Source organism: Carassius auratus, chromosome 49, assembly GCF_003368295.1.
Source record: "Carassius auratus strain Wakin chromosome 49, ASM336829v1, whole genome shotgun sequence".
NCBI classification, from domain to species: domain Eukaryota; kingdom Metazoa; phylum Chordata; class Actinopteri; order Cypriniformes; family Cyprinidae; genus Carassius; species Carassius auratus.
The window spans coordinates 6,012,063-6,037,798 of record NC_039291.1 but is presented as its reverse complement, the minus strand read 5'-3'; the positions used below and the strand labels follow the sequence as shown (position 1 = coordinate 6,037,798).

Sequence of the window (25,736 nt, the reverse complement as noted above, 5' to 3'; positions counted from 1 at the left end):
TCAAAAGTTTGCTTTTTTTGTATATATTTAGTATTTTTATTCAGCATGGATGCATTAAATTGATCAAAAGTGAGAGCAGTGGCTTTTATAATGTCAAAAAAAAAAAGATTTATATTTTAAATAAACGCCTTCTGAACTTTCATCAAAGAATCCTGAAAAACTTCAGTTTCCACAAAAATATCAATATACATTTTTTCAGCATTGATAATAAGAAATACTATCAAATAAGAAATGTTTCTTAATCACAAAATCAGTGTATCAGTAAGGATCATGTGACAGCTTTGCATCAAAGGTATAAATTATATTTTAAAACACAAATGCTACCTCGGTGAGCATAACTGATTTCTTTCAGAAAAAAATAAAAATAAATTAAAAATAAATCGTACCGACCCTAGTCTTTTTGGTAGTGTATTTGCAAGTGATTTCTGATGGATAAAATCAAGTCATGCCCTAAATTTTTCAATTGAATAACCTGTTTCACTCGGAAGCACATCAAGTTATGGAAGTAAAAAGAGTACCATTTAGTTCCAGCATCTGATTCTAAGCATTTCTTAACGTCCAACACCTTTTGACCTTGTTCATGAATGTTGCTGATGTATTTTTAATCCCCCAGTTGCTGATAAGAGCTAAAACTGTGAGAGCGTGATGATTTTGGAAAGCAGCAGCTACTTTTTAGCACGGTTTGGTCCCCAGATGCTGCAGAGGAGTGTGAATGGGTTCTCTCCGACGAGGGAAGGGGGCGAGCTGACGCTGGGTCAGTCAGTAGCGTTCCTCATAAAGGCCTTAAAGTGCAAACAGACCCTTAAATCTGCCCACTGAACAGCCGCCTGACAGCCCTGCATGGGTGAGCCAAAGTTAAGATAAAGAAAGCTGGATATATGTGAAGCCGCTTTTGTTCCGGGCTCCTTCGCTTGGAGCCAATGGGAGTCATTATTTCACCAACTCATTGTTATGTCATTGACCCCATGGAAGAAGGGCCCTTTAATTTCACCATTTATTACTCTACCAATATTGTTCGGGTACCGCCTCAGAAATAAATCTGTCTTTTCTCTAGTTGTTTTAAAGCTTTGTACACCACTCCCATCAGCCTTTGTGTCTTTAGACACTTACTTCATTGGAGCTCAGTGACAGCGGAGTGAAGGGGGTACATAATAATGTCCGATACAGCTGCATGCATAGAAAGAATGGCTCTCGATGCTCTACTAACTGTCCGAAAACAGACTAGTCCGTTTTCTAAATAGTTTAGATTTGTTTTTAGCCGTGCTTTACTTGGAATGCAAACAGTTTCGATGAATTTCCTTTAAAGCACTGTCGCTACAGTCATGAACGTTCAGACGGATGCATCACATCTCATGCTGTTTTTATTTATTTCTTGAGTATTGAGTATGTATTGGTCAGTATTGTGAATGCTCACTTATCTTACTTTTACATTTAGATTGCCCCTGCTGTCATCAGTTGCTGACTTAAAGTTAAAGTTTAAAACACTGATTTAATAACACTGGTAAGTAGCAAATCTCAAAATAAATGTCAGTTTTTCATACTGAATAATAATTTTTACATACTCTTCAAACTTCTAAAGATCAGTTTTCTCATTTAGCTAGTTGATTTATATGTATCCTTATACAGAGTCTAGATCACATGTCAAGTTATTTTTTAAACCTGGAAATTTTGAGTTATTTAAAACAAAAGTCAGCTGAAGAATTATGTCTTATTGATATTGTTTAAGAATAGAATTTGAAAAAAATTAGATTTGAAGTTTTTTTATGTATTTTAAAAAAACGTTATTAAATACTAAAAGTAGAAGCATTTTAAGTAGTGGTATAATATTGCGGTGCTTAAATTCACTTTAAATCACTCCACGGTTTGAAACATTTGTGAAAAATTTATTTTACTTTTTACAGTTTTTTATATTATTTATTTAGACAAAATTGTAAGGAATTTAATATTCATAGAATTGTATTTTTGTGTGCCATTTATTGGTTCTTGGCAATGACATACATTTTTATTATTATGATCATTATTGGCTTATTGTATCTGCTGATATTGTAATATTGTTGTATGCCTCATATATTTAAAGGGGTCATATTATGATTTTTTTTTACAGATCATTATTCAAAATATGTTGACATGCTTCAATGTTCAAAAAACATATATATATATTTGTAAATATTGTACATTATTGTAGGTCCTCTATGCCCCGCCTCTCTCAAACACATTGTTTTCTACAAAGTGGCTCCTTCTGACATTCAAAGTCTGCTCTGATTGGCCAACTGACCCAGTCCATTGTGATTGGCTGAACATCGCAAGCATCGCGAGCAAATGTAACGCCCCTTTCCATAATCGCGACCTTCTTCTTTCAAAATAAATCTAAAGACCGTTAATAATGTCCTTAGTTTTACCATCAGTTCAAGCCTGAAAGAGGAACAGAGTCGCGTGACAGACACAGTGATGAAGCTTGTATGTGTTTGCAGTACACAAGCCACAGAAGGTTAAGACAGCTGACTCCACTGTTTGACCATCTCTCTCTCTCTCTCTCTCTCTCTCTCTCTCTCTCTCTCACACGCATGCGTGCACACACACAACATGTAAAACTCCACATTTGAACAGTCAATAGCAAATACTTAAACTAATAACAAAACATACTTACAGTAGCTGATTCAGAAGCGCCAGATTGTTGTAGCAAAGTCAGATTGACCTCCTCTCCTAGGTTCACGAAACAGTCGTCCATATAATGCGTTGCTGTTCTGTTGTAAGTAATCTTAAAGATTCCTAAATGCATCTACTTTCAGAAGGCCAAATAAAGTGCTTTTGCTTTGGCCTAGAAACACACAGCATCTCCCTGACTGCTTCAACATTAACTGCGGTTACTGAAACCACGCCATCTTTCTTTGCGTGAACTTTTGGGTGACATTACGCAAATATTCCCACATCGTGACCAAACGGCAACCTCTCTGTGAAGTCAACAAGTAAGTGACTTAAACTGTAATTTGTCAACTGGCCACTAGAGGCTGGCTGCAGAAGGGACACAATCCTATAGACTCCCCATGGTAATATTTCCAACTTCACAGCAGAAAAAACGTTGACAGCCTGGTTCAAAAAATGATTTTGGTCTATATAGCAAATTTTCCCCTTCATGACAACTGTGATGGGAGTACTTTTTTTTTTTTTTTTATAACTCTGTTTATTTTTTTTTTAAGCCTTAAAGTTATGCATAATTAAGTGTGTGGTGTGTGCTGCTGCTGTCACCACTGTCAAGATAGGTGGGCGTGGTTTGAGCAACCAGCTCCCGCCTCTTTGCCCATTTTCGATTATCCGGGAGTGAATCGTGCTGACATGCTGCCAAGATGGCAACGGCCACCTCTGCCCACTTTGAGCTTCAAAAACACTTTTTGGAATCCTACGGGTGACGTCACAGACACTACGTCCATGTTTTTATACAGTCTATGATCCTTAACGTATACATGTGGGGTCGTGGCAGAGTCTTAACTTTGATAAAGAATATTTCTTTGGTTTAAGACTCTATTCTCTGTACCTTCAGGGATCTTATCTATGCAAAATCTGCTTTTAACACTCCAAAGAGAAAGGAAAACTCTAAATCGCATCATATGACCTCTTAAACTTGATAGCATGGATGGAAAAACAAATCCTTATTTTTATTTTATTGCTTCTCTATCACCACAAGTCATGTTTTTCCCGTCATTCCTTCCAATTAGCAGCCGGCATGTTCAATTCATCTCCTGGTTGCTTTTCTAGTGTCTGTTGTTTCCATTCTTGAGTTTGCACAGGGATAAAACTGCCAAGTTTCGATAAGATAATCCTCTTATAAATCAAAGGGCTTTTTTTCCTTTTACCTGCTTTTTTCTCTTTGACTCAACCTTTCCTTCTCTGTCTCTTGGCCCTCTCCCAAACCTAGGTACCATTACCCAGTGCCTAAGGTATTTTATGTGCAGCTGACAGTGGGGAACAACGAGTTTATCGGAGAGGGGCGGACTCGCCAAGCTGCCCGACACAGTGCAGCCATGAAAGCCCTTCAAGCCCTGAAGAACGAACCCATTCCAGAGAGACCACCTCAGGTAACCTTCACAACTGTCCCTCCTTACTGAACACACACTGAAAAGCCATGCAATCAAACCTTTTTTTAATTTCATTATTTCATAATACTTGTATTCAGCAAGGATGCATTAAAATGATCAAAAGTGATCTCATCCTGTATCCTGAAAACATTTATTTTCACAAACATATCCAGCAGCACAACTGTTTTCAAGATTCATTATAATACATAAAATATGTTTCTTAGCTATCAAAATCTTACTATCATATTAGTATGATTTCTGAAGGATAATGTGACTAAAGTCTGGCATAATGGCTGCTTAATATTCAACTTGCCATTTCAGTTAAAAACATATTAAAATAATAAAAATAATAAAAAAAATATTTTAATTTGTAATACTATATAATAATATAATTGTTTTACTGTATTTTTTATTTAAATTCAGCCTTTGTGAGTATAAGAGACATTCGAAAACATAAAAAAAACTAAATAAATTTTGAATTTTGAGTGTACATACTTATGATAATTGAAAAAAAATAAAAATCTTATGTTGTTTACCAAACAGTTTTTGATATTTTTCCAGATATAAAATCTGAGACCATTTAAAAAAAAAAAAAAAAAAATAGCCGAATAAGAAATATAAATATTCTGTCTTAGAATTTATCATTAAAAATGTCTAATTTGTAATGGATATTATTATAAAATCCATTAAACAATTTATATATATATATATATATATATATATATATATATATATATATATATATATATATAGATCACATATAGATCACATATATGTGATTTTATAGTATTTTCACTAATAGTCTGGGACATTTTATGTGTCAGTTTTCTGTTCATGCTCTGCATATTCATAACCTGATGTCAGGTAAAAGTGATATTAAGGCTTATGATATTTAAGAAGACACAACTGTCCTTGTTTCCTCATCATCTGTCAATGATCGCAATATCTAGCTATGTTTGAACGTAGCTTCAGGTCCTCCTACAAAATACTAATTTCTCCCACCGGAAATCATATTACCTTGTGCCCCAAATTCCTGACATTGACCAATGTTATTTAAACTGCAGTGGCGCCTCTCCTGTATAGTCGTGTCCCTCTTCTGTCTCCATAATGAGGGCTTTGTCAGACGCTTCTTCCGTGTATTGCTTTACAAATTGATACACCATACCTGTGCACACCTCAGGGCAAAACCGTGTTCGTCTGCATGTCTCCGCACTCTTGTACCATATCTCAAACCTCGAGGATGAGTATTATGCTCACACGAACAAACACACACACAATAGGTTTCATTCACACATATTTGTGCGCACATCTTAAATCACTAATTATGTGTACTTGATCCCTCATTTAGAAGTATACAGATTTAATGACCAGAATGAGAATAAGAGCAAATTTATGTGCATTGTAAACTTTTAAACACGTATAAAAAAAGGTAACTTATGTTGTTGAATGTAACAATAATGAATGTCACTTATATTACAAAAGACTTCTGTTTCAAATAAATGCTGTTCTTTTGAACTTTCCATTCATTAAAGAACCCTGAATAGATATTACACAGCACAACTGGTTTTAACATTGATGATAATTATATTATTTTTCTTGAGGACCATATTACTAAAGAATAGAGTAATGACTGCTAAGAATACAGCTTTGAATCACAGTAATAAATTGCACGAACATTTTAAAATAGAAAACAGTTATTTTATATTGTAATAATATTTCACAATATATATATATATATATATTTTTACTGTAATAGAGTCTGAGACCATATTGAAATTCATAATCTTTACTGTCTTTGCTTAGAATAATCCAGATTTATCTACATTTAAATAATAAGAGCAACTTTTTGTTGCAGACTTTTCTGTGAATATAAATAAGGCCGTTTGCACCATTATTAGGGAATGAGAGTTGGTGTTTGTGGCTCAGCTGATTTTTATTGTCAAGTACACAATGTTTTGCTTCCCTTCAACATGCTCATAAACTCACAAAGCCAATTGTTTACCATGTGCTAACAGGCAAATGAGCACATGCCAGAGTTGTGGAGGGAATAAACAAGGTCGCAGTATGTACAGTAAGCACAGCTCTGAATGGTTAGTAAACTGACCTCAGGAAGCTCCTCAGTCCTGTTCAAGACCAAGTGACGGGGTCCGTCCTCTGGTTGTCATGGGAACGGTGCTCAGTGACCGCACACTGTAAGCAGGAAATCTCTCAGATGAAGACGTGCTGACAGAAAGGCGGATTTGAGGGGTTTTCAAAGAGAAGTGGATGATTAATCCATCAGAAATGTTGATTTTCAATTTGCCCTATTCAGCAGATGTTTGTAAGGCATTTGTTTTATATCAGTCACTAATGGCTTCTTATTTTAGATTCTAAAAAAACCTGAGGCTCAACCTGATAGATTCAGATGTTGTTGATACATAAAACACATGTGTATTAAAAATAAACAAAATGCTGTGTTAAAATCAAGGATGTCAAAATAATTGAAGTTTTTTTAGGGGGCGTTTTTCTCTCTCTCTCTCTCTCTTTCTCTCTCGTATGTTTAGCAAAGACAACTCAATAGCATAGTTTTCTCGACTGAATTTTATAAGGACCAGATAGCTGTGGGAGGCTCTCAGTAACTACAAACCCGATTCCAAAAAAGTTGGGACACTGTACAAATTGTGAGTAAAAAAAAAGGAATGGAATAATTTACAAATATCATAAACTTATATTTTATTCACAATAGAATATAGATAACATTTGCATGTGGCAATGTGTTTTGTTTAAAGCACTATATAAATAAAGGTGATTGATAACATATCATATGTTGAAAGTGAGACATTTTGAAATATCATGCCAAATATGGGCTCATTTTGGATTTCATGAGAGCTACACATTCCAAAAAAATTGGGACAGGTAGCAATAAGGGGCCGGAAAAGTTGAATGTACTTGCAACTTATTAGGTCAATTGACAACATGATTGGGTATAAAAAGAGCCTCTCAGAGTGGCAATGTCTTTCAGAAGTCAAGATGGGCAGAGGATCACCAATTCCCCCAATGCTGCGCCGAAAACTAGTGGTGCAATATCAGAAAGGAGTTTTTTCAGAGAAAAATTGCAAAGAGTTTGAAGTTATCATCATCTACAGTGCATAATATCATCCAAAGATTCAGAATCTGGAACAATCTCTGTGCGTAAGGGTCAAGGCCTAAAAACCATACTGGATGCTTGTGATCTTCGGAGCCCTTAGACGGGACTGCATCAGATACAGGAATGCTACTGTAATGGAAATCACAACATGGGCTCAGGAATACTTCCAGAAAACATTGTTGGTGAACACAATCCACCTTGCCATTCGCCATTGCCGGCTAAAACTCTATAGGTCAAAAAAGAAGCTATCTAAACATGATCCAGAAGCACAGGTGTTTTCTCTCTGCCGAGGCTCATTTAAAATGGACTGTGGCAAAGTGGAAAACTGTTCTGTGGTCAGATGAATCAAAATTTGAAGTTATTTTTGGAAAACTGGGACGCCATGTCATCCGCACTAAAGAGGACAAGGACAACCCAAGCTGTTATCAGTGCTCAGTTCAGAAGCCTCCATCTCTGATGGTATGGGGTTGCATGAGTGTGTGTGGCATGGGCAGCTTACACATCTGGAAACGCACCATCAATGCTGAAAGGTATATCCAAGTTCTAGAACAACATATGCTCCCATCCAGACATCCTCTCTTTCAGGGAACAGCTTGCAATTTCCAACATGACAATGCCAGACCACATACTGCATCAATTACAACATCATGGCTGCATAGAAGAAGGATCCGGGTACTGAAATGGCCAGCCTGCAGTCCAGATCTTTCACCCTTAGGAAACATTTGGCACATCATAAAGAGGAAGATGCAACAAAGAAGACCTAAGACAGTTGAGCAACTAGAAGTAGTACCTGTATTAGACAAGAATGGGACAACATTCCTATTCTTAAACTAGAGCAGCTTGTCTCCTCAGTCCCCAGACATTTGCAGACTTTTATAAAAGAAGAGGGGATGCCCTGAGTGGTAAACATGGCTTTGTCCCAACTTTTTTGAGATGTGTTGATGCCATGAAATTTAAAATGTTTATTTATTATTCACATTTGATATGTCAATTATGTTGTATTCTGAATAAAATTTTGAAATTTGAAACTTCCACATCATTGCATTCTGTTTTTATTCACAATTTGTACAGTGTCCCAACTTTTTTGGAATCGGGTTTGTAATATTTCTACAACTGTGCTCCAGAATTATTACGTTATTTATTATGCATTATAAGCTGATGACACCAACAATAATATAAAAGTTGTTATTAATATGTTTATTTTATTTTTTTGACGTTAGCTTTACACTATACAATCATTTAATAACTATACAGGTAAAATGTTAAAAGGCATGGAAGAATCATAGCAAAAAATATAACTAAAATAAAATTCTGTAGCCAATATAAATTTAGCTTCCAGTCAGAAAAGTAGTACTTCAGTAGAAGCTGCTCTTTTGTGAGTGCGATCTTGATGTTTTTTTTTTCAATCCCTTTCCTGTCCTCACAATTGAAATCATTATTTAGAAAGTGTGCTGTATTTGGAGTACGTCTGGGTGTATTTGCAGTCTGAGGAAGAACAGCCTGGTCGAAATGCTCCTCAAAATCTGGTCAACTCTTTAGTTGTGTGAATGTTTTAATTCTTTTGTGCATTTTAAACTCCAAAATCGAGTGTGTAAACTGATATATTAGCCAAATCTCTGTGTTTTTTGATCATTACAACACTTAGCTTGTGACCAGTCAGATCAGTTTAAGAAGGGCACTCGAACAAACCTTCACAGACTGTCACTGTTGTGTAAGAGTTCTATTGCAGCTCCTGTTATAGTTGATAAGATATGAATCAGAACTAAGGCCCCGTCCACACGGAGACGCGTTTCTGTGAATACGCACAAATTTTTTATCGGATGGGCGTTTCGTCCACACGCATCCGCCGTTTTCGTAAGGTGAAACTGCTATTTTTTTTAAATCGTCTTTGCGTTTTCGTCTGGACGACTAATCCGTATATTTTCAGAAACGATGACGTCATCAGCCCACGTCTCCCCCCTAGTCAGACACCTCTACATCACGTAACAGCAACAAAAACATGAACAAACACTGAACGATTGTCTTTTTATTAACTAACATTAACAGTAATTTATACATAATTTCTTCGTGCTACAAAAAAAAGCACAATTGTTGAATAAGACAAAAAATGTTTTTGACACTTCTGTTAGAGGGAATATTGTTGGTCTAGCACTTTCTTTTTTTTTTTTTTTTTTTTTAATCAAAGTGATATACACAGTATCAATTAGGCCAATATACTGGATAAAATGTTACAGTTATTTTTTTGTAATAGGTCTGTTTTGTGTTTAACTCTTTCAGTGTTCAGAGGAGAAGATAGAAACGGAGGAGAACAGCGATGTCAGCAAATCCGAGATCAGCCTGGTCTACGAGATCGCCCTTAAGAGGAACCTGCCTGTTATCTTTGAGGTAAACTGAGCTACTTGAATTGAGAATATAAAGGTATGTAACACTACTAAGGATAGATCAACAATCATCTTCACTGCACAGTTATTTCCAGTTCTAGTGACCCTATCCAGCTTATTAAACATTTTCTTTGTAAACATTTTGTTTTCTCAGCTAGACAGCACAAAAAAGTGTCATACAGTAGGTGGCCAACCAGAGTGTGTTTTCTCTCCGTGCGAGCGCCACTGCGTCTGAAAAGTGCATTTGCAGCTTTTGACATCTGAGTGGCACTTTTATGGAGCACTAAACCTGCAGAAATTAAAAATAAATTAATTAATATATAGATAAATGAATACATGTGATTAAAGGAAAATAAATAAATAAATAAATGATGCAATAAAAACAAAAATAGTTCATTTGTAATACAATTTAATCCTGAATTTATATTTTAAATTACTTTTTTCTTTTATGTATTTTTTTTTATCACTTTTCTAGATTGCTCCAGGACTGATTTAATGTATTTTTATATCAAATAAAAAAATATTTATGTGTGGTAAAAAAAAAAATTCAAGGCACTTGTGTGTCTATAACTTTTAATACTTTCGAGCATTATCAAATCTGGTTGATAAAAAAAGTAAAGCCCAAAGGGTATTCTTTCAAAAGACACCAAAAATGATGTTTGTAACACACTGAAGTAGGAAACTGTTACAATTTTAAGTTAGGTAGAGAACTTTCAGCTGTGAGTCCCATAATGGGGGGTCAGGTAAACAGGTTAACATGTGAGTAACCCAGACATGGGGACTTGTGACTTGGTGACTTGGACTCGAGTCGCTATTTTTATGACTTGAGACTTGACTTGGACTTGGAAGTTAAAGACTCGGGACTTGACTTGACTTGAGAGACGATGACTTGAATGACTTGAGTGTTAATAAAACCATGTTTTTTCAGTTTAAATATAAAATATATAAATTATTTTTTTTTAAATAAAGTTGATTACTCAGCTGGAGCGCAGGCTGAGAATAGCGTCGTGACTGGATCAGGACACTATCATCAGTCATGTCCTCTCTACCTTACACACACCACGCCCACTTAGATCAGATATCACATCACATCACATCAACATGTCAGCCTGAGGGTTACCGACGGTCATCGCTTTTGTCTTCAATAATTCGCGCCTAAAAACGCGTGGAAAATGCTGGGTGCGCCGCTTTCTCCTTCTTTCCAAAGCGCTCGGGCAGTTGCACCCCTGAGGCGTCTGCAGTTGCTACCATGACGAGCTCTCTCCGTGACGTGCTCTCTCCATGAAGACGCGGAAATTTCAGCAAAAGATAAATGGATTTGCAGCTCTAAAAATCGCTTGCAATAGCTCTGCTACTAAATTTATTTCAAAATGGCAAACCATATACAGCTATGTTCCTTCATCTTGGCTGAGCTTTCAATGTTGTTACGGGAAAGGATGAAGCTGATTGGTTAGTTCTTGTCACATGACCTGCTGTGCGCTTGTGGCTCTCTGAAAAGTTTAGATGTTTTTAGCTCGATGAGGTGTGGACGCGCCTGGAAAAAACGAGTGCGTCGCACTGCGTACGTCCGCGTCGCCACCGCGTTGCTTCCATTATGAGCGCGCATACCGCATGCCTACATTGGAAATAATGAACTTGCGCGTGCAAAATACGTGCTATGTGAACGCCCCCTCACAATCCGCTAGCAGGCCGTTAAAAAAATGCGTTCCAAAAAACGCTAGGGCTGGGCTAAGGGGGCTTAAGCCCCGAATATTTTGTTACCTTGTCTTTCTCATAGAGCAAAACAATTAATCAGAAAAACAAATGTGAATAAGACTACAGCTGCTACAATTACCTAATCATGAGAAGTGCATATTACAGTTGCATTAAAAACTTTTGGACACGATGAAGATGGCCAAATTTGTCTTATTTTGTTGAAATATATATATTTTTCCATTTAGTTCTGCCCTTCGTAAGCAACAGAAGATACTTGTATGTTTCCCGGTACACAAATTAAGTACAATTTACCTTGATCTTCAAATTCTGAAAGTTTTCACCCCCAGCTCTTAATGCATCTTGTTTCCTTCTGGAGCATCAGTGAATGTTTGAATCTTTTTTTAATAGTTGTGTTTGTGTGCCTCAAATGTCCTCAGTCTAAAAAGATGCATCTCAAAATCATAAAGTCGCTGCTAGAAAGGGTTCAAATATGCAAAGATGCTGGAAAACTGAAGAATCTGCAGGACCTTAAAGATTTTTTTGAAGAACACTGCTCAGCTTAACTGTTCAGAACAAACAAGGGACTCATGCACAACCATCACAAAACAGAAAGACAGTTGAGGATCATCAAGTGACCACACACAGTACTAAGAACCAAGGGTTCCCAAACTTTTGAGTAGGGTTATTTTAATAATTTCAGCATTTTTTTTTTGTCTTGTGGACTAAATGTTAAAATCTTTTATGTACAATATCTTACTCAGGACAGTACTAAATAAAATATAACATGCATTTAGTATGATCTCTCTTATTTTTTGAAAATTACTCGCATTTTCACGGATTCCACAAAGGGTGCCCAAACTTTAGATAAATGTAATAAAGTTTAATGTTGTATGTAAACTGTGTTTGAGAGAGAGAGAGGGATGTTCAGAGAGGAGTCTGTTGGATGCTTAGCTGTTATTTGTTTTATGGACTCAATGTTGAAAATGTAAAATATTTCAAACACTGTTGGCAGAAGTGAAAAATAAATTATTTTATGAAGTTACAATTTTGTTTGATTCCATGATGTATTTTACTGAACATGAGTATTTACAATGCAAATCCAAATTATTTTAATTTACTGACAGTTACTTATATCTTGTCTTTTAACTTTATTAAGACCAGATTCTGCAGGTAAAATTACAATAATAAGGTGACTTGACTTGGACTGGACTTGACTTGACTTGCCCAAGAAAAAAATACTTGGGACTTACTTGAGACTTGAAGGTTAAGACTTGAGACTTACTTGAGACTTGCACATGTGTGACTTGGTCCCATCTCTGGAGTAACCTGCCGTTAACGGCGTGGCTCTGCAGCGGCGGTACACTTGGCGGTATAAGGCATTTTGGTTTGCCACCTAATGTATGCTATTGCAAGTGTAAAACGAATTAGGTTGAATGTAATTGTTCCAAATCAACTGCCTACAAGAAGGCATCCTTATTGCATACAGGACTTTCAAATGTGTAGCGTTCCCGAAGTACACAGAAGTTTAGGCTTGCTATGAATTCTAATAGATTTTGATGTTAGCATTTTGCTAAGCTAACTGCTATACTCTAAACATACACTGCACACACATAAAAGTTGAATAGAAAGTTTTATCTATTCAGTTTGATAACGAATAAAATATTTATATTGGCTCAACCTCCGTCTTGGATTAATTTTTTCCATCTGAACTTGTCACAATGCATTCTGGGATTGCCTTTTAGTGTATTATGTATGTGTTGCTGCCTCAGACATCCAAAAAAAAGATGAATGTTTTGGTGCAGGTTTTGTGTTGCGAGCATACTTATGATGCTTTAAAATACTGACTAGATAGATGTTTCAATGGGTTTTGGAACCGAGCAAGTGTTTCTCTTTAACTGTAATGTTTCCCCCCCTAACCTTCAAGTGTTCATTCTAATTGAATCAACATCCAACAGAATATATTTAGACATCCGTTCATTTGATAAATGGAAAATTACTACGTAGCTTCAGATAAAGAGGATAAAGTGGGTAACTGATAATAGTAAATGCTTGTTCTTGGTGAAGCTCTGTAAGCATCTGTTAAATCTAGTAAATGTAATTGCTTTAAAATTAAAAGCATTTATTGTGGGAAGGAGGGTGATTTGAACACCATTCAAAATCAGCACTTCATTAAAGAACTGTATCAGAGATGCTTCAAATCAACACAAACCTCAACGCTCTGTATAAACACCAGAGGAAGCCTGAGGGTCTCTGTAGCCTGACTACTACTGCATCCATGTTTATCTTACATGATTTTCCACGGCTGTCTCCAACTTCACAATCTGCAATCATCTACTTGGCTTTGGTCAACCAGAATCTTCCTGACATGCGTTCTCCACTTGCATGCAATCTTTTACGTCTGGGGACCCCGATCTAACTGCATTTGGACACACTGTTGCTCTTTCTTTCTTTTTTTCTTTCTTCAAAGTTTTGACTGTAAGTCATCAGTGAGAGCCTGGACTTTTTTCAAGATTGTTAGATCTTTTCAGGAATTTTCTCCCCAGCTATTTGTAGGAATGGAAATGTTTTTTGTTTCTGATTCAGTTGGCACACAAGCATGGATATTACAGAGTAACTCTGAGAGAAAGAAACCATGAAACCATTTCTTGGTCAAAGATGTGGGACACATCTAAATGTAATATTTAAATAAATAAATATAAATCTGTGTGACTTACTTTCCGTGGAACACAATAGGAGATATATTGTGTTTGATTCATGTGTATGTGTCACGGTTTTACGCTGCCTGAAGGAATACGGAGTCGAGGATAAACAGAATAAGGCTTTTAATATATCCAACACAGGGGATATCCAACATGGAGCACAGAGGTAGACACACGTAAGTAGCAAGTGAGCACAAGTGAGAAGACCCGCTAAAACAGAACAGACGGGACATGGAACACATGAGGAAGATAATGGACACACCTGGGAACTAATCAAACACGGAAAGACAGAAACTGGGTCACGGGCAAAAACACATTAAATGAGTCCAGGTGTGTGACAGTACTCCCCCCTCCCGGTAGGTGCGTCCTCGCACCGTAGAAACAACAGGGGGAGGCGTAGGTGGGAACTTGGGAGGAGGTTCCGGTGGAGGACGGACTTCCAGGAGGGGGCCAGCAGACAGGGACCACAGAAGGAGGAGCCAGGGAGGAGACGACGGAGGAAGGAGCCAGGGAGGAGACAGGAGCAGGAGGAGCCAGATGGTCCACCAGAGACCAGCCAGGACGGAGATCCAAGGTGGAGTCGACGGCGGGAGGAGCCATGGTGAAGGAAGGGTCGACGACACCAGGGGGCCGACAGGCGGAGACTGCACCGGTGGGTGAGGAGCCCAAGATGGAGCAGCACAGCCGCAGAGCCAGGGGGACGTCGAGGTTCCGGAGGGCCTAGGTGGAGCAGAAGGCTCAGGCGACCAAGGCGGAGGCGGGGTCCTGGCAGACCGATGTGGAGCCGGAGCGACCGAGGATGGAGGTGGAACCGGAGGGAAGGAGGAGCCTGACAGAGCCGGAGGGATGGAGTGACGAGGTGGAACCAGAGGAGTGGAGTCCCGAGGCGGCGGATGGTCGACGACTGACCAAGGTGGAGCCGGAGGGACGAGGGAGCCCGGTGGAGCAGGTGGGATGACAGGCCACGGTGGAGACGAGGGAGCTAAGAGCCAAGGCGGAGCCGCTGGGTCGAAGGACCGAGGAGGAGTCCAGGGCTCGGAGGCTGGAGGCAGAGACAGGGCCTTAACACGCCAAGGCGGAGCTGGAGACTGGCAGTCCAGCGGCGAACCACCGCGCCCCGATGGCGCGGACTGAGGGTGAGCTGCGGGACTGACTGGCACCAGCAGGGATGGCGAGGAACTGGCTGGTCTAGGAGGAGGAGAGAGGAGAAGGATGGGAGGAAGGACAGGAGGATCAGGACTGGACGGAACCAGCGAAAGAGGAGTAGAGGGACCAGCAGGTTTGGGAGGAGGTGGGAGAGGGAGGCTGGGAGGGAATACAGGAGACACAGAAGATTCAGGGCTGGGCGGAACCAGCGGAGACACAGAAGATTCAGAGCTGGGCGGAACCAGCGGAGACACAGAAGATTCAGAGCTGGGTGGAACCAGCGGAGACACAGAAGATTCAGAGCTGGGCGGAACCAGCGGAGACACAGAAGATTCAGAGCTGGGCGGAACCAGCGGAGACACAGAAGATTCAGAGCTGGGCGGAACCAGCGGAGAAACAGAAGATTCAGAGCTGGGCGGAGCCAGCGGAGATACAGGAAACTCAGGGCTGGGCGTAACCAGCGGAGAAACAGAAAACTCAGGGCTGGGCGTAACCAGCGGAGAAACAGAAAATTCAGGGCTGGGCGTAACCAGCGGAGAAACAGAAAACTCAGGGCTGGGCGTAACCAGCGGAGAAACAGAAAACTCAGGGCTGGGCGTAACCAGCGGAGAAACAGAAGATTCAGGGCTGGGCGGAACCAGCGGAGACACAGAAGATTCAGGGCTGGACGGAACCAGCGGAGACACAGAAGATTCAGAGCTGGGTGGAACCAGCGGAGACACAGAAGATTCAGAGCTGGGCGGAACCAGCGGAGACACAGAAGATTCAGAGCTGGGCGGAACCAGCGGAGACACAGAAGATTCAGAGCTGGGCGGAACCAGCGGAGACACAGAAGATTCAGAGCTGGGCGGAACCAGCGGAGAAACAGAAGATTCAGAGCTGGGCGGAGCCAGCGGAGATACAGGAAACTCAGGGCTGGGCGTAACCAGCGGAGAAACAGAAAACTCAGGGCTGGGCGTAACCAGCGGAGAAACAGAAAATTCAGGGCTGGGCGTAACCAGCGGAGAAACAGAAAACTCAGGGCTGGGCGTAACCAGCAGAGAAACAGAAAACTCAGGGCTGGGCGTAACCAGCGGAGAAACAGAAGATTCAGGGCTGGGCGTAACCAGCGGAGAAACAGAAAACTCAGGGCTGGGCGGAACCAGCGGAGAAACAGAAATCTTAGGGATTACCTCCGTAGACCAGTCCATCAGATCCAGAACTTGCTCCATATGACTTTCAGAGACTGCAAACAGCTCACCCTCAGTTGCAGGAGTGTGGGCAGGGCTTTCCTCCACGCCCTCGATCTCCACGAGGACTCCCACGATGCACGGTGTGGCCGGCTCACTCACCTGGTCAGTCGCGCTCTCGAGATCCGGCTCCCTGTCAGTGGATGGCTCGGACTCTGCGGCTGCGGTGGGCTCTGGCTCCGTGCGGCGTGATGGTGGCTGGCTGGTCTCTGGGTCGGGAGTGGGGCTGGCGAGGTCCTCTATGGGGCAGACGGTGAGAGGTGACCCATTTCTCGCCAGAGTCCACTCCACGTATGCGGCGAAATCCTCTCGAGGACCATCTTCGGACGACAACGCTCTGCATTTGGAGTTCAGGCTGGTGTTGTAGAAGGTGCAGAGCGCGCCGTCCGGGTAGCTGGTGGTATTAGCTAATAAGGAAAACTGTCTGGTATGGTCCTCGAGAGAACGTCCTTCCTGCTTCAGCAGGAGGATGAGGAATTCGGGACGATAGAGGGGATCCATAGACACTAAGAAACGAAAAGACTGTGAAAAAACAAAAGCAAAACGGAGGGAAGAACACGCAGTTTTCTATTTTCTCCTTTAGGTCGGGTCTTCTGTCACGGTTTTACACTGCCTGAAGGAATACGGAGTCGAGGATAAACGGAATAAGGCTTTTAATATATCCAACACAGGGGATATCCAACATGGAGCACAGAGGTAGACACACGTAAGTAGCAAGTGAGCACAAGTGAGAAGACCCGCTAAAACAGAACAGACGGGACATGGAACACATGAGGAAGATAATGGACACACCTGGGAACTAATCAAACACGGAAAGACAGAAACTGGGTCACGGGCAAAAACACATTAAATGAGTCCAGGTGTGTGACAGTATGAGACTTTAGTCATATATTAGTCATATATCCATATATATAATCGCATGAAGATATTCCATGATTTCAGTTTTATTTTGATTAATTGTGCTGCCCTTAAAGGAACAGTAAAATATATTCTTCCAGTGAAGAAACAAAGTCAGGTTTGGATTGACATTAGGGTGAGTAAATGGTGACAGAAACGTTATTTTTGGGTGAACTATCCCTTTAGGTCAACCAGAACAGTGTCTCAGCTGTTCTCTTATGAAATCAAGGACCACTCTCACCTTCTTGTCAGTGTCAAACAATATCAAACAGATGCCAACTTCAAAGAACAAATACATTAATCACAGTTTCTTGTCGTGGATGACGCCTTACAGAGATTCAAGAGTGGAAACTCGCGCCAAGAACCACCCATCTTGTACATAAGTACCTTCCCTCAGGGAATTCACATCAACAATCCATACAAAAGAGCTTTTCTTTATTATATCAGGTCTTGCCATTGTCCCACCTTGGCCTGATATCTTGCCTTTTCACCAGGCTGAGGACACGGCGGTCTCACTTATACCATATCTCCCCTCGCATCCATGGGATGAAGAATGATCAACCTCATGTTACAGCGATTCCTTCCTTCAGTTTGATCTCCATTGCCAGCCATGCGAGACAGAGAGCAGACAGAGGAACTGGCCACCGTCAGACACATGAATCAAACACTTGCTGGAACCTCGTTCACTGCCTGAGGATGCCATATCATCTGTTGCAGACATCACAACCTCGTCTACCCCAATGGAGGGAGTCAGGCACCGTATAACCGATGAGACTCATTCACCGGCTGGAACTGCCACCTATCTACCTCAGTGTTTTAGCTGCCATGGAAACTGTGTCAGGAGGCCAATGCGAGAGTTACCAGGCCCGTTTTGACTTGGTGGTGTAGTTGGTAAAGTAACCACATTTAGCACAAAATAAGAATGATGTAAAAGTATAAAGGGATAGTTCACTTTTTTCATTTTGTGATCTTTTACTCACCCTTATATCATTCCAAAAAGTTTGACTTTCTTTCTTCTGCAGGAAGAAGATATTTTGAACAATGTTCACCTATTTTTGTCCATATAATGAAAGTCAGTGGGGTTTAAAATGTTGATAATTTCCAAAATATCTTATTTTGTGTTTCACAGAAGAAAGTAAGCCATACAGATTTGGATTGATATGAGGGTGAGTAAATGAGGACAGAATTTTTATTTTTGTGTGAAGTTTTTTAGGAGATTGTGCCCACTGTTTAAAGGGGTCATATGATGGGATCAGAATTTTTATTTTCTCTTTGGAGCTCTTGGTGCATAAAGAAGATCTGTGAAGTTGCTAAAGACTAAAGTCTCAAATCCAAAAAAATTTCTTTATAAAAGTTAAACCATGCAATCATGCCTACCTAAAACTGCTCATTCAAACATGCCCTTACATGTCTATGTCATGAAGATTTGCTTAACTCCATCCAGATGTTCTTTCAAAGAAAGAAAACTTTTATTCTCGCTGTTGCCGCTGCCACCATGTTGTGGAGATGCTATATCATATGATGCGATCATATGATATCATATCGAGTTTATGATCAAATTTATGTTAATGATGATAAGCTCTGGACATTTTTACTCAGTATGGACTAATCTAACATCCTATCACACAACAGAAATAAATGTGACAGCAGCCAGACAGTTCATGTCACTAATAAGTCTGCATGTTCTGTGTGTCTGTGTGAATGCATGGAATAGTTTCGTCTGATACACAAACTCAAACACACATGACTCACTGTTTTGTCGCAGTATATGAGGACATGAACACATGGGGCCCTATTTTAACGATCTGAAACGCAAGTGTCAAAGCGCGAAGCGCAAGTAACTTTGTGGGTGGGTCTCGGCGCTGTTGCTATTTTCCCGACGGGATAAATGGCTCTTGCGCCCGGCGCAAATCTAAAATGGGTTGGTCTGAAGCAGCTTCATTATTCATAGGTGTGGTTTGGGCGTAACGTGAAATAAACCAATCAGAGCGTCATCCAACATTCCCTTTAAAAGCAGGTGCGCAAGTTCCATTATGGATTGCTATTATTATGGCGTATTTACCAGGCGCACGCCAGGAGCGGTTCACAGCCGAGGAGACTGATGTTCTTGTAAGAGCAGTGAAAGACAGAGAAGGTGTGTTGTATGGGGATGGGAGAATAATTAGCCTGAATAATTTGTAAGCTAGATTTATGCTTATTTTTTTCACATCTTCGTGGCACACCACAATGATTTCCGTCATCTCATGTGTTAATATTTTTTTAGTGTAACAATTTATGATTTGCAAAAATAACTGTTGCATCTGTGTAGATTACATGAGCAAAGTGTATGCGCGTTGTGCACGCTATACATTATGGTCAAGCATGCGCCCTTAAAATAACATAATGAACAACGCGCAACGCGCCACTGACTTTAGACTAGGTTTTTTCTGGTCAGTGGCGCAATTGTTTAATGGAACAGCAAAATAGCACCAGGGATTGTTTGCGCCGGAACACGCCTCCTTTTCTGCGGTGAACCGCCCAGGGAGCGCAAGTTCATTCACTAGTTTAGCGACGTGCTTCTGTGGAGGGAAAAGCGCGCTTTGCGCGGGTGCAAAATAGGAATGACACATGCGTCAGTGTACAAAATCAATTGCGCTGGGTGCAAGATAGGGCCCATGAACTTCATCTCCAGAGATGCTTGGAGAGTCACTTCACCAGCTTTATGCAGTTTCACTTACCGTCAAAATTTACCGAAAAATTACCGTCAAATACACACTGACACTAAAACTAAAAGAACTTCAATTTGTCAAAAGTCTGGTTTAACTTGAAGTAAGGACCAGATATATTACTACTGTAAACTAAAATGCAATTCTCAAAGTAATAATAATAATATTGTAATATTAAAGCAATATCATACAACCAAGTTATTTATTATTATTCATTTATACAGTTCTGTTGTGCAGCATCTTATCTGATTAAATGAAAATGGTATTTTTTGTTTTAAATTGATTTCCATTTGATTACATTGTAAAAGATTGATTAAATTGTTAAAGTTTTATTAATTCATTTCACTAGACAACATTTTTTATGATACATTTGTATTGAATCATAAAACGTAGAATCCATAATAAATCAAATGGAAAACACAGAATATAGGGGAAAATAAAATGCTTTATAGTGTCCTCCATTAAAGTGTAGCATATATATATATATATATATATATATATATATATATATATATATATATATAGATATAGATATAGATAGATAGATATATATAGTGGAGTATATCAAACAAGTAGCCCTTGAGACTATTCTATCCCTCACTTGCAAAAGGTTTGAAGACCCCTGTATCACATCATCTTTATGCCTAATTTTGGGACTTAGGAAGTGGTCATTTAAATAAAAAAAGTTCCCTTTTATTTGAGACTCTGAGAAATTTCTCATCAAGGAGAAGTTGAAATCTCATTGGAGTCTTGATCTATTTCTCTCTGGGAATTTATCGTCTGACTTCAGAACTGAATTGAGTTAGTTCTATAATCATCTGTGACAGTTTTACAGTTTTGTACAGAGTACAGTTTTGATGTAACCAAGCTAAATCTCCACTCTTGGCCCATGGAATGGACAGTGTGGGAGTTCCCCTTAATGACGGACTTGCAGCTTTTAGTCCTTTTCCTTCCTCACCACACCTCATCCTTGCAAGAGAGCTGAAAACGACAAGCTGATATTTCCAAGAGGGAAATGTTGCAGAATTTCGTCACTTTATTATAGAGTGAGGCTCACCCAGAGGAATTCTCTCAATTCTTATGTAACATCTAAGTGTGATGATCAAATGCATTCCACATCAAGGCCTAGTAAATATTGGGTTATGCCACTCTGTCAAGTGTGCGGGAAATGCACAGAGCTCTCTTGTGTTTCTCAGTTCCTGGTCATCTTCAGATGAAAGTCCAGATTGTTGAGGATCTGGAGCTTACCGATGAAGATTAATGATGTGTGTCTACGCGTCCTATCATTCATATCAACTGTCATGAGATTTAAAGGGGTCATATGAAGCGATTAAAATTTCTTCTTTCTCTTTGGAGCGTTACAAGCTCTTGGTGCATAAAGAAGATATGTAAAGTTGCAAAGTCTCAAATCCAAAGAGATATTCTTTATAAAAGTTAAGAGTCAACCACATCTACCTAAAACGGCTTGTTCTAACATGCCCCAACATGTCTACTTCACAATGTGGGAAGATTTGTATAACTTCAATTCAATTCAATTCAAGTTTATTTGTATAGCGCTTTTTACAAAACAAATCGTTACAAAGCAACTTTACAGAAAATTATGTTTCTACAATATTTAGTAGTAGCTAGTAGTTTGTGCACATTTGACAGGATTTTAGAAAAACTAAAAAATAATAATAATACAGCCAAATGTTCAAAGAAAGAAGCCGTAACTTTTATTCTCGCTGTTGCAGCCACCGCCATGTTGTGTAGTTGCTGTGTGTTTCATTGTGGAAGTGAAACTACTTTGTTTGGCCTTCCAAAAGAGGACAGAACTAGAAATCAGTGGTTAAGTTGTATCTACAACACTGTTCCACAACAGTCCAACCCAAATATTCAGATGTGTTCAACACATTTTATGGAGGACGAGGATTGTTTCCTGAATGAGTAATCCTACAATGCCTGTGTCTGTTTATATAAAGTGGGGCAATTCCAACATTGCAAGGACTGTCTGGCACTTCTTACTCACAGCCTGTAAGTACATTTACCGGTACATATTTAAAGAATTTGCCACTGATGATTCAAACAGGAGTTTTGAGCAGTGTAGAGTAGTGCTTGTTGTTTGTCATTTCTCCGATCACAGATGCAGACATGGTTTTATGTTTATGCGATAATAAGACAGTATAAGGGGCCGTTCACATATCGCGTCACTTGCGCGTGCAAGTTCGTTATTTCCAATGTAGGCGCGCGGCATGCGCGCTCATAATCGAAGCGACGCGGTCGCGATGCGCAGACGGTGCAACGCGCAGGCTTTGCAAAGCGCAGGCGGTGCGACGCGCCCGATTTTTCCAGGTGCGTCCACACCGCATCGAGCATCTCAACTTTTCAGAGAGCCGCAAGCACACCGCGGGTCATGTGACAAGAACTAACCAATCGGCTTCATCTTTTCCCGTAACAACGTTGAAAACTCAGCCAAGATGAAGGAACAGCTGTTCATAGTTGTATATGGATTGCCATTTTGAAATAAATTTAGTAGCAGAGCTACTGCGAGTGATTTTTAGTTGCGCAAATCCATTCATCATTTGCTGAAATGTCCGCATCTTCACAGAGCGAGCACGTCATGGTTGCTTAGCAAAGGCAGACGCCTCAGGGGCGCAACTGCCCGAGCGCTTTGGAAAAGAAAGAGAAAGCGGCACGCCTAGCGTTTTCCACGCGTTTTTAGGCGCGATATGTGAACGCCCCCTAAGTCTTTATAGTCAGTAGTTATTTCCCCACTGGATGCAACAAATGCCTTTTTTGTAATGGGTTTTATTGGTTTTGTCTCATCAAGCCGGGACACACAGGATCACAGTATGGTAAGGTCATAACATTGCCATCACACGCTTGAGGAATTCGTCCAATCACAATGCACTGGATAGCTGGCCAATCAGAGCACACCTTGCTTTTCAGAACGATGAGCTTTGTAAAAAAGGCAGGGCATAGAAGAGCAACAATAATTTATAGTACCTAGAAAATACACCCAAAATACATCAAGTACACAAAATAATGTTTTTTTTTGTTGTTGTTAATTTTTTTTATATCATTGTCACATGACTCCTTTAAAGAGAGAGTTCTCTCAGAAAATACATTTCTATCATTTACTCGCCCTAATGTTCTTTTGAAATCCGGATGATTTTCTTTCCTCTGTGGAACACTAAAGGTGAATGGGAACAAGATAAAAAAGCACCAGAAAAGTACCATAATCACAGTCCATATTTATAGTTTTCGAAAGCGATTTTCAAGCTTAATTACTGTGTCACTATTTTGAGCTGACTGTACATCTTCTAGTCTGCTTCTTTTTTTCTGTCTGTTCAGCTATCATGTGGCTTCAGAAGATTTGGAATATAGTTCATGAGTCATATGGACCACTTTGGTGGTTCTTCTGTTTTATTTATTTGACCTTTTTTTGTTTTATTTTTCACCCATTCTCAAACTCTTCATCCATTGTGTTGAGATGCTGCAGGAACATTCATAAATATTCCACTTTTGAGTTGCAAATAAAGGCTTACAAGTTTGGAACAACATCCAATGGTTAATATTTGGATGATCTTCATTTTTTAAGTGTTTGCATGTTTGAATTGACATGGGCCATAAAGTTTGCCACTGTATTTGAATTGGGCTTGATAATCTTCATTAGTTTTATATGGGCATATGGCTTCTCTCAGCTGAGCCTGCTTTACTGGACTGTCACATGTTTGAATGAATGCCAGAATTGTCATGTGTGTGAAGAGAGGATGTGAGGAGGCAGTCTCTGGAGATGGATAACTTTCAGTTCTGACTGAGCACACAGAGGCCCACCCTCAGCTGTGTGTGTGCGTCCGTGTGAAACTCGATCCCCCCAGTGTTGCTCTTAAAGAGCTCAGAGCAGCTCACCTGTTCTGCTGGCTGTCATGGTGATGTCACAGGAAGTAAATGCGATTACATGTGCATTACATGAAATTTTGGTTTCTCACGATAGTGAGAAATGGATAGAAGTAGCAGAAAAGAGAGTGACCAGAAACACAGAAACAGAAACACAACTATGCAGTTTAAAGAAAAGCAGCTATTCTTATGAACAATCTTAAAATGCAGAATTAATGTGCGTGAACTGTCCTAGGATTTATATGCATATTCATGTATATTTATATATTCATACTCAGAGTATGTGTTTAATAACCAGGTACAGTCTCCCAGGTTCCAGTGGTCTCACTCCCCATATGAGTTATTGATCCAGTTAAAACAGACAGTTCGAGTGTAGAGAGTCTAATTAGCAGTATTCCCATTGTCGAGAAAGAAGGTGGTAAAGGGCAGAAGGAAGAGAGCGTGCAGCAGACACGGCCTAAGGGGAAGAGAGAAAGAGAGTGTGACTGGAATGACTGCTGTTCACACTTCTGCATGCATGTGTGTTCTCTTGTGTAACGTGTTCATTATATGCCCCTCAGGTGCTGAAGGAGAGCGGACCCCCGCACATGAAAAGCTTCCTCACACGTGTAACGGTGGGAGAGTTTTCAGCCGAGGGTGAGGGGAATAGCAAGAAACTTTCCAAAAAGAGAGCGGCCCTCTCCATCCTACTGGAACTGAAGAAACTGCCAGTCCTTCCTGTTGTGGAGAAACCCAAAGTGCATTACAAGAAGCGGCCCAAGACCATTTTAAAGGTGGGTTGATTTAGAAGCAGATCCAGTTGGAGTGCTGCTTCCTTAAGATTCCAGAGTGGTGGCTGTTACTGGAGCGTTAGATCAATGTTTTAGTTCACTAGAATTCTAAGCATTAATATGGGATGTATTTTGGGAAGTCTAAATGTAAACTGTGTAATTTCTGTGCTATAGCAGCATAAAAAATGCCTGTATTTTGGCACTTATTTCAAAATGTAAAATAAAACTACTTTACCAACAACCAGTGGTTGCATATGGCTCAATTTCTCTTGTCAGTATACTTTTTTTAAGTAAAAAAATAAATAAAGTAATATTGTGATTATTAAAATTTTATATTCTTGCAATTTAGAACAACAGTTTCCTATTTGAATGTATTTTATTCCTGAAATGACTAAGCTAAATTTTCAGCAGCCATTACTCCAGTCTGGTGTCACACGATCCTTCAGAAAACATTCTAATTTGCTGATTTGGTGCTTAAGAAACATTTCTTATTAATATTGGAAACAGTTGTGCTGCTGTGCTTAATTGAGAGCCATCAATTTTAATATCTATTAGATTTTAAAAGATAATTTCTAATTTAAGTGAACTTAAAACAATCTTCACATAAACCCTTTATAATAAATTTCATCTTTAGTTACCTGTGCCCTTCAGCAAGTAGGAATATACAGAAATTAAATTGAATCATCAGTTAGATTATTATAAATTAGAATTATCGTTCTATTGAAGTTCCCTCGTCAGCTGTACCTTTTCAGTGATCAGTGATCAGAATTAGAATTAGAGTAGTAACAACTGTAGCACGAAAGATGATTACAATTAATTTTACAGCTTAAATTAATTAAATTAAATTTACAGCTCTCAAATAAATTAAACTTGCTCTCATCACTAAAGTGAACTTTGGTCCAGTTCTTTGGGGGACTTTGGGATGACCAGCCTTTTTGGAGGACTTGAATTAGTGTCATTGTAAAGCTACAATATTTGAGAAATCACAAAGATTTGGAAATGACCAGCTTCTCTTGCAATAGCTGAAAGGGCCGTCCCTTTAGCTTTCATATGGGCAACCTCCTGTCACAGGCTTTCATTCACCTTAGAGCACGCCACCATTTTGCAATCTAAGTGAAAATTGTTAAATTGGGTT

At 39.6% G+C, this 25,736-nt stretch overlaps 1 protein-coding gene across 4 annotated transcripts in view; it reads left to right on the top strand.

Moving 5' to 3' along the window:
- The window catches only part of LOC113066086 (double-stranded RNA-binding protein Staufen homolog 2), a 131,371-nt gene that overhangs the window by 28,724 nt on the left and 76,911 nt on the right, over positions 1-25,736 (top strand). For all 4 annotated transcript variants that reach the window (XM_026237713.1, XM_026237712.1, XM_026237710.1 and 1 more), the window contains 3 exons: positions 3,914-4,073; positions 9,478-9,585; positions 24,392-24,604. In XM_026237713.1, the coding sequence (XP_026093498.1) occupies positions 3,914-4,073; positions 9,478-9,585; positions 24,392-24,604 (481 nt within the window). The remainder of the gene's footprint in view (positions 1-3,913; positions 4,074-9,477; positions 9,586-24,391; positions 24,605-25,736) is intronic.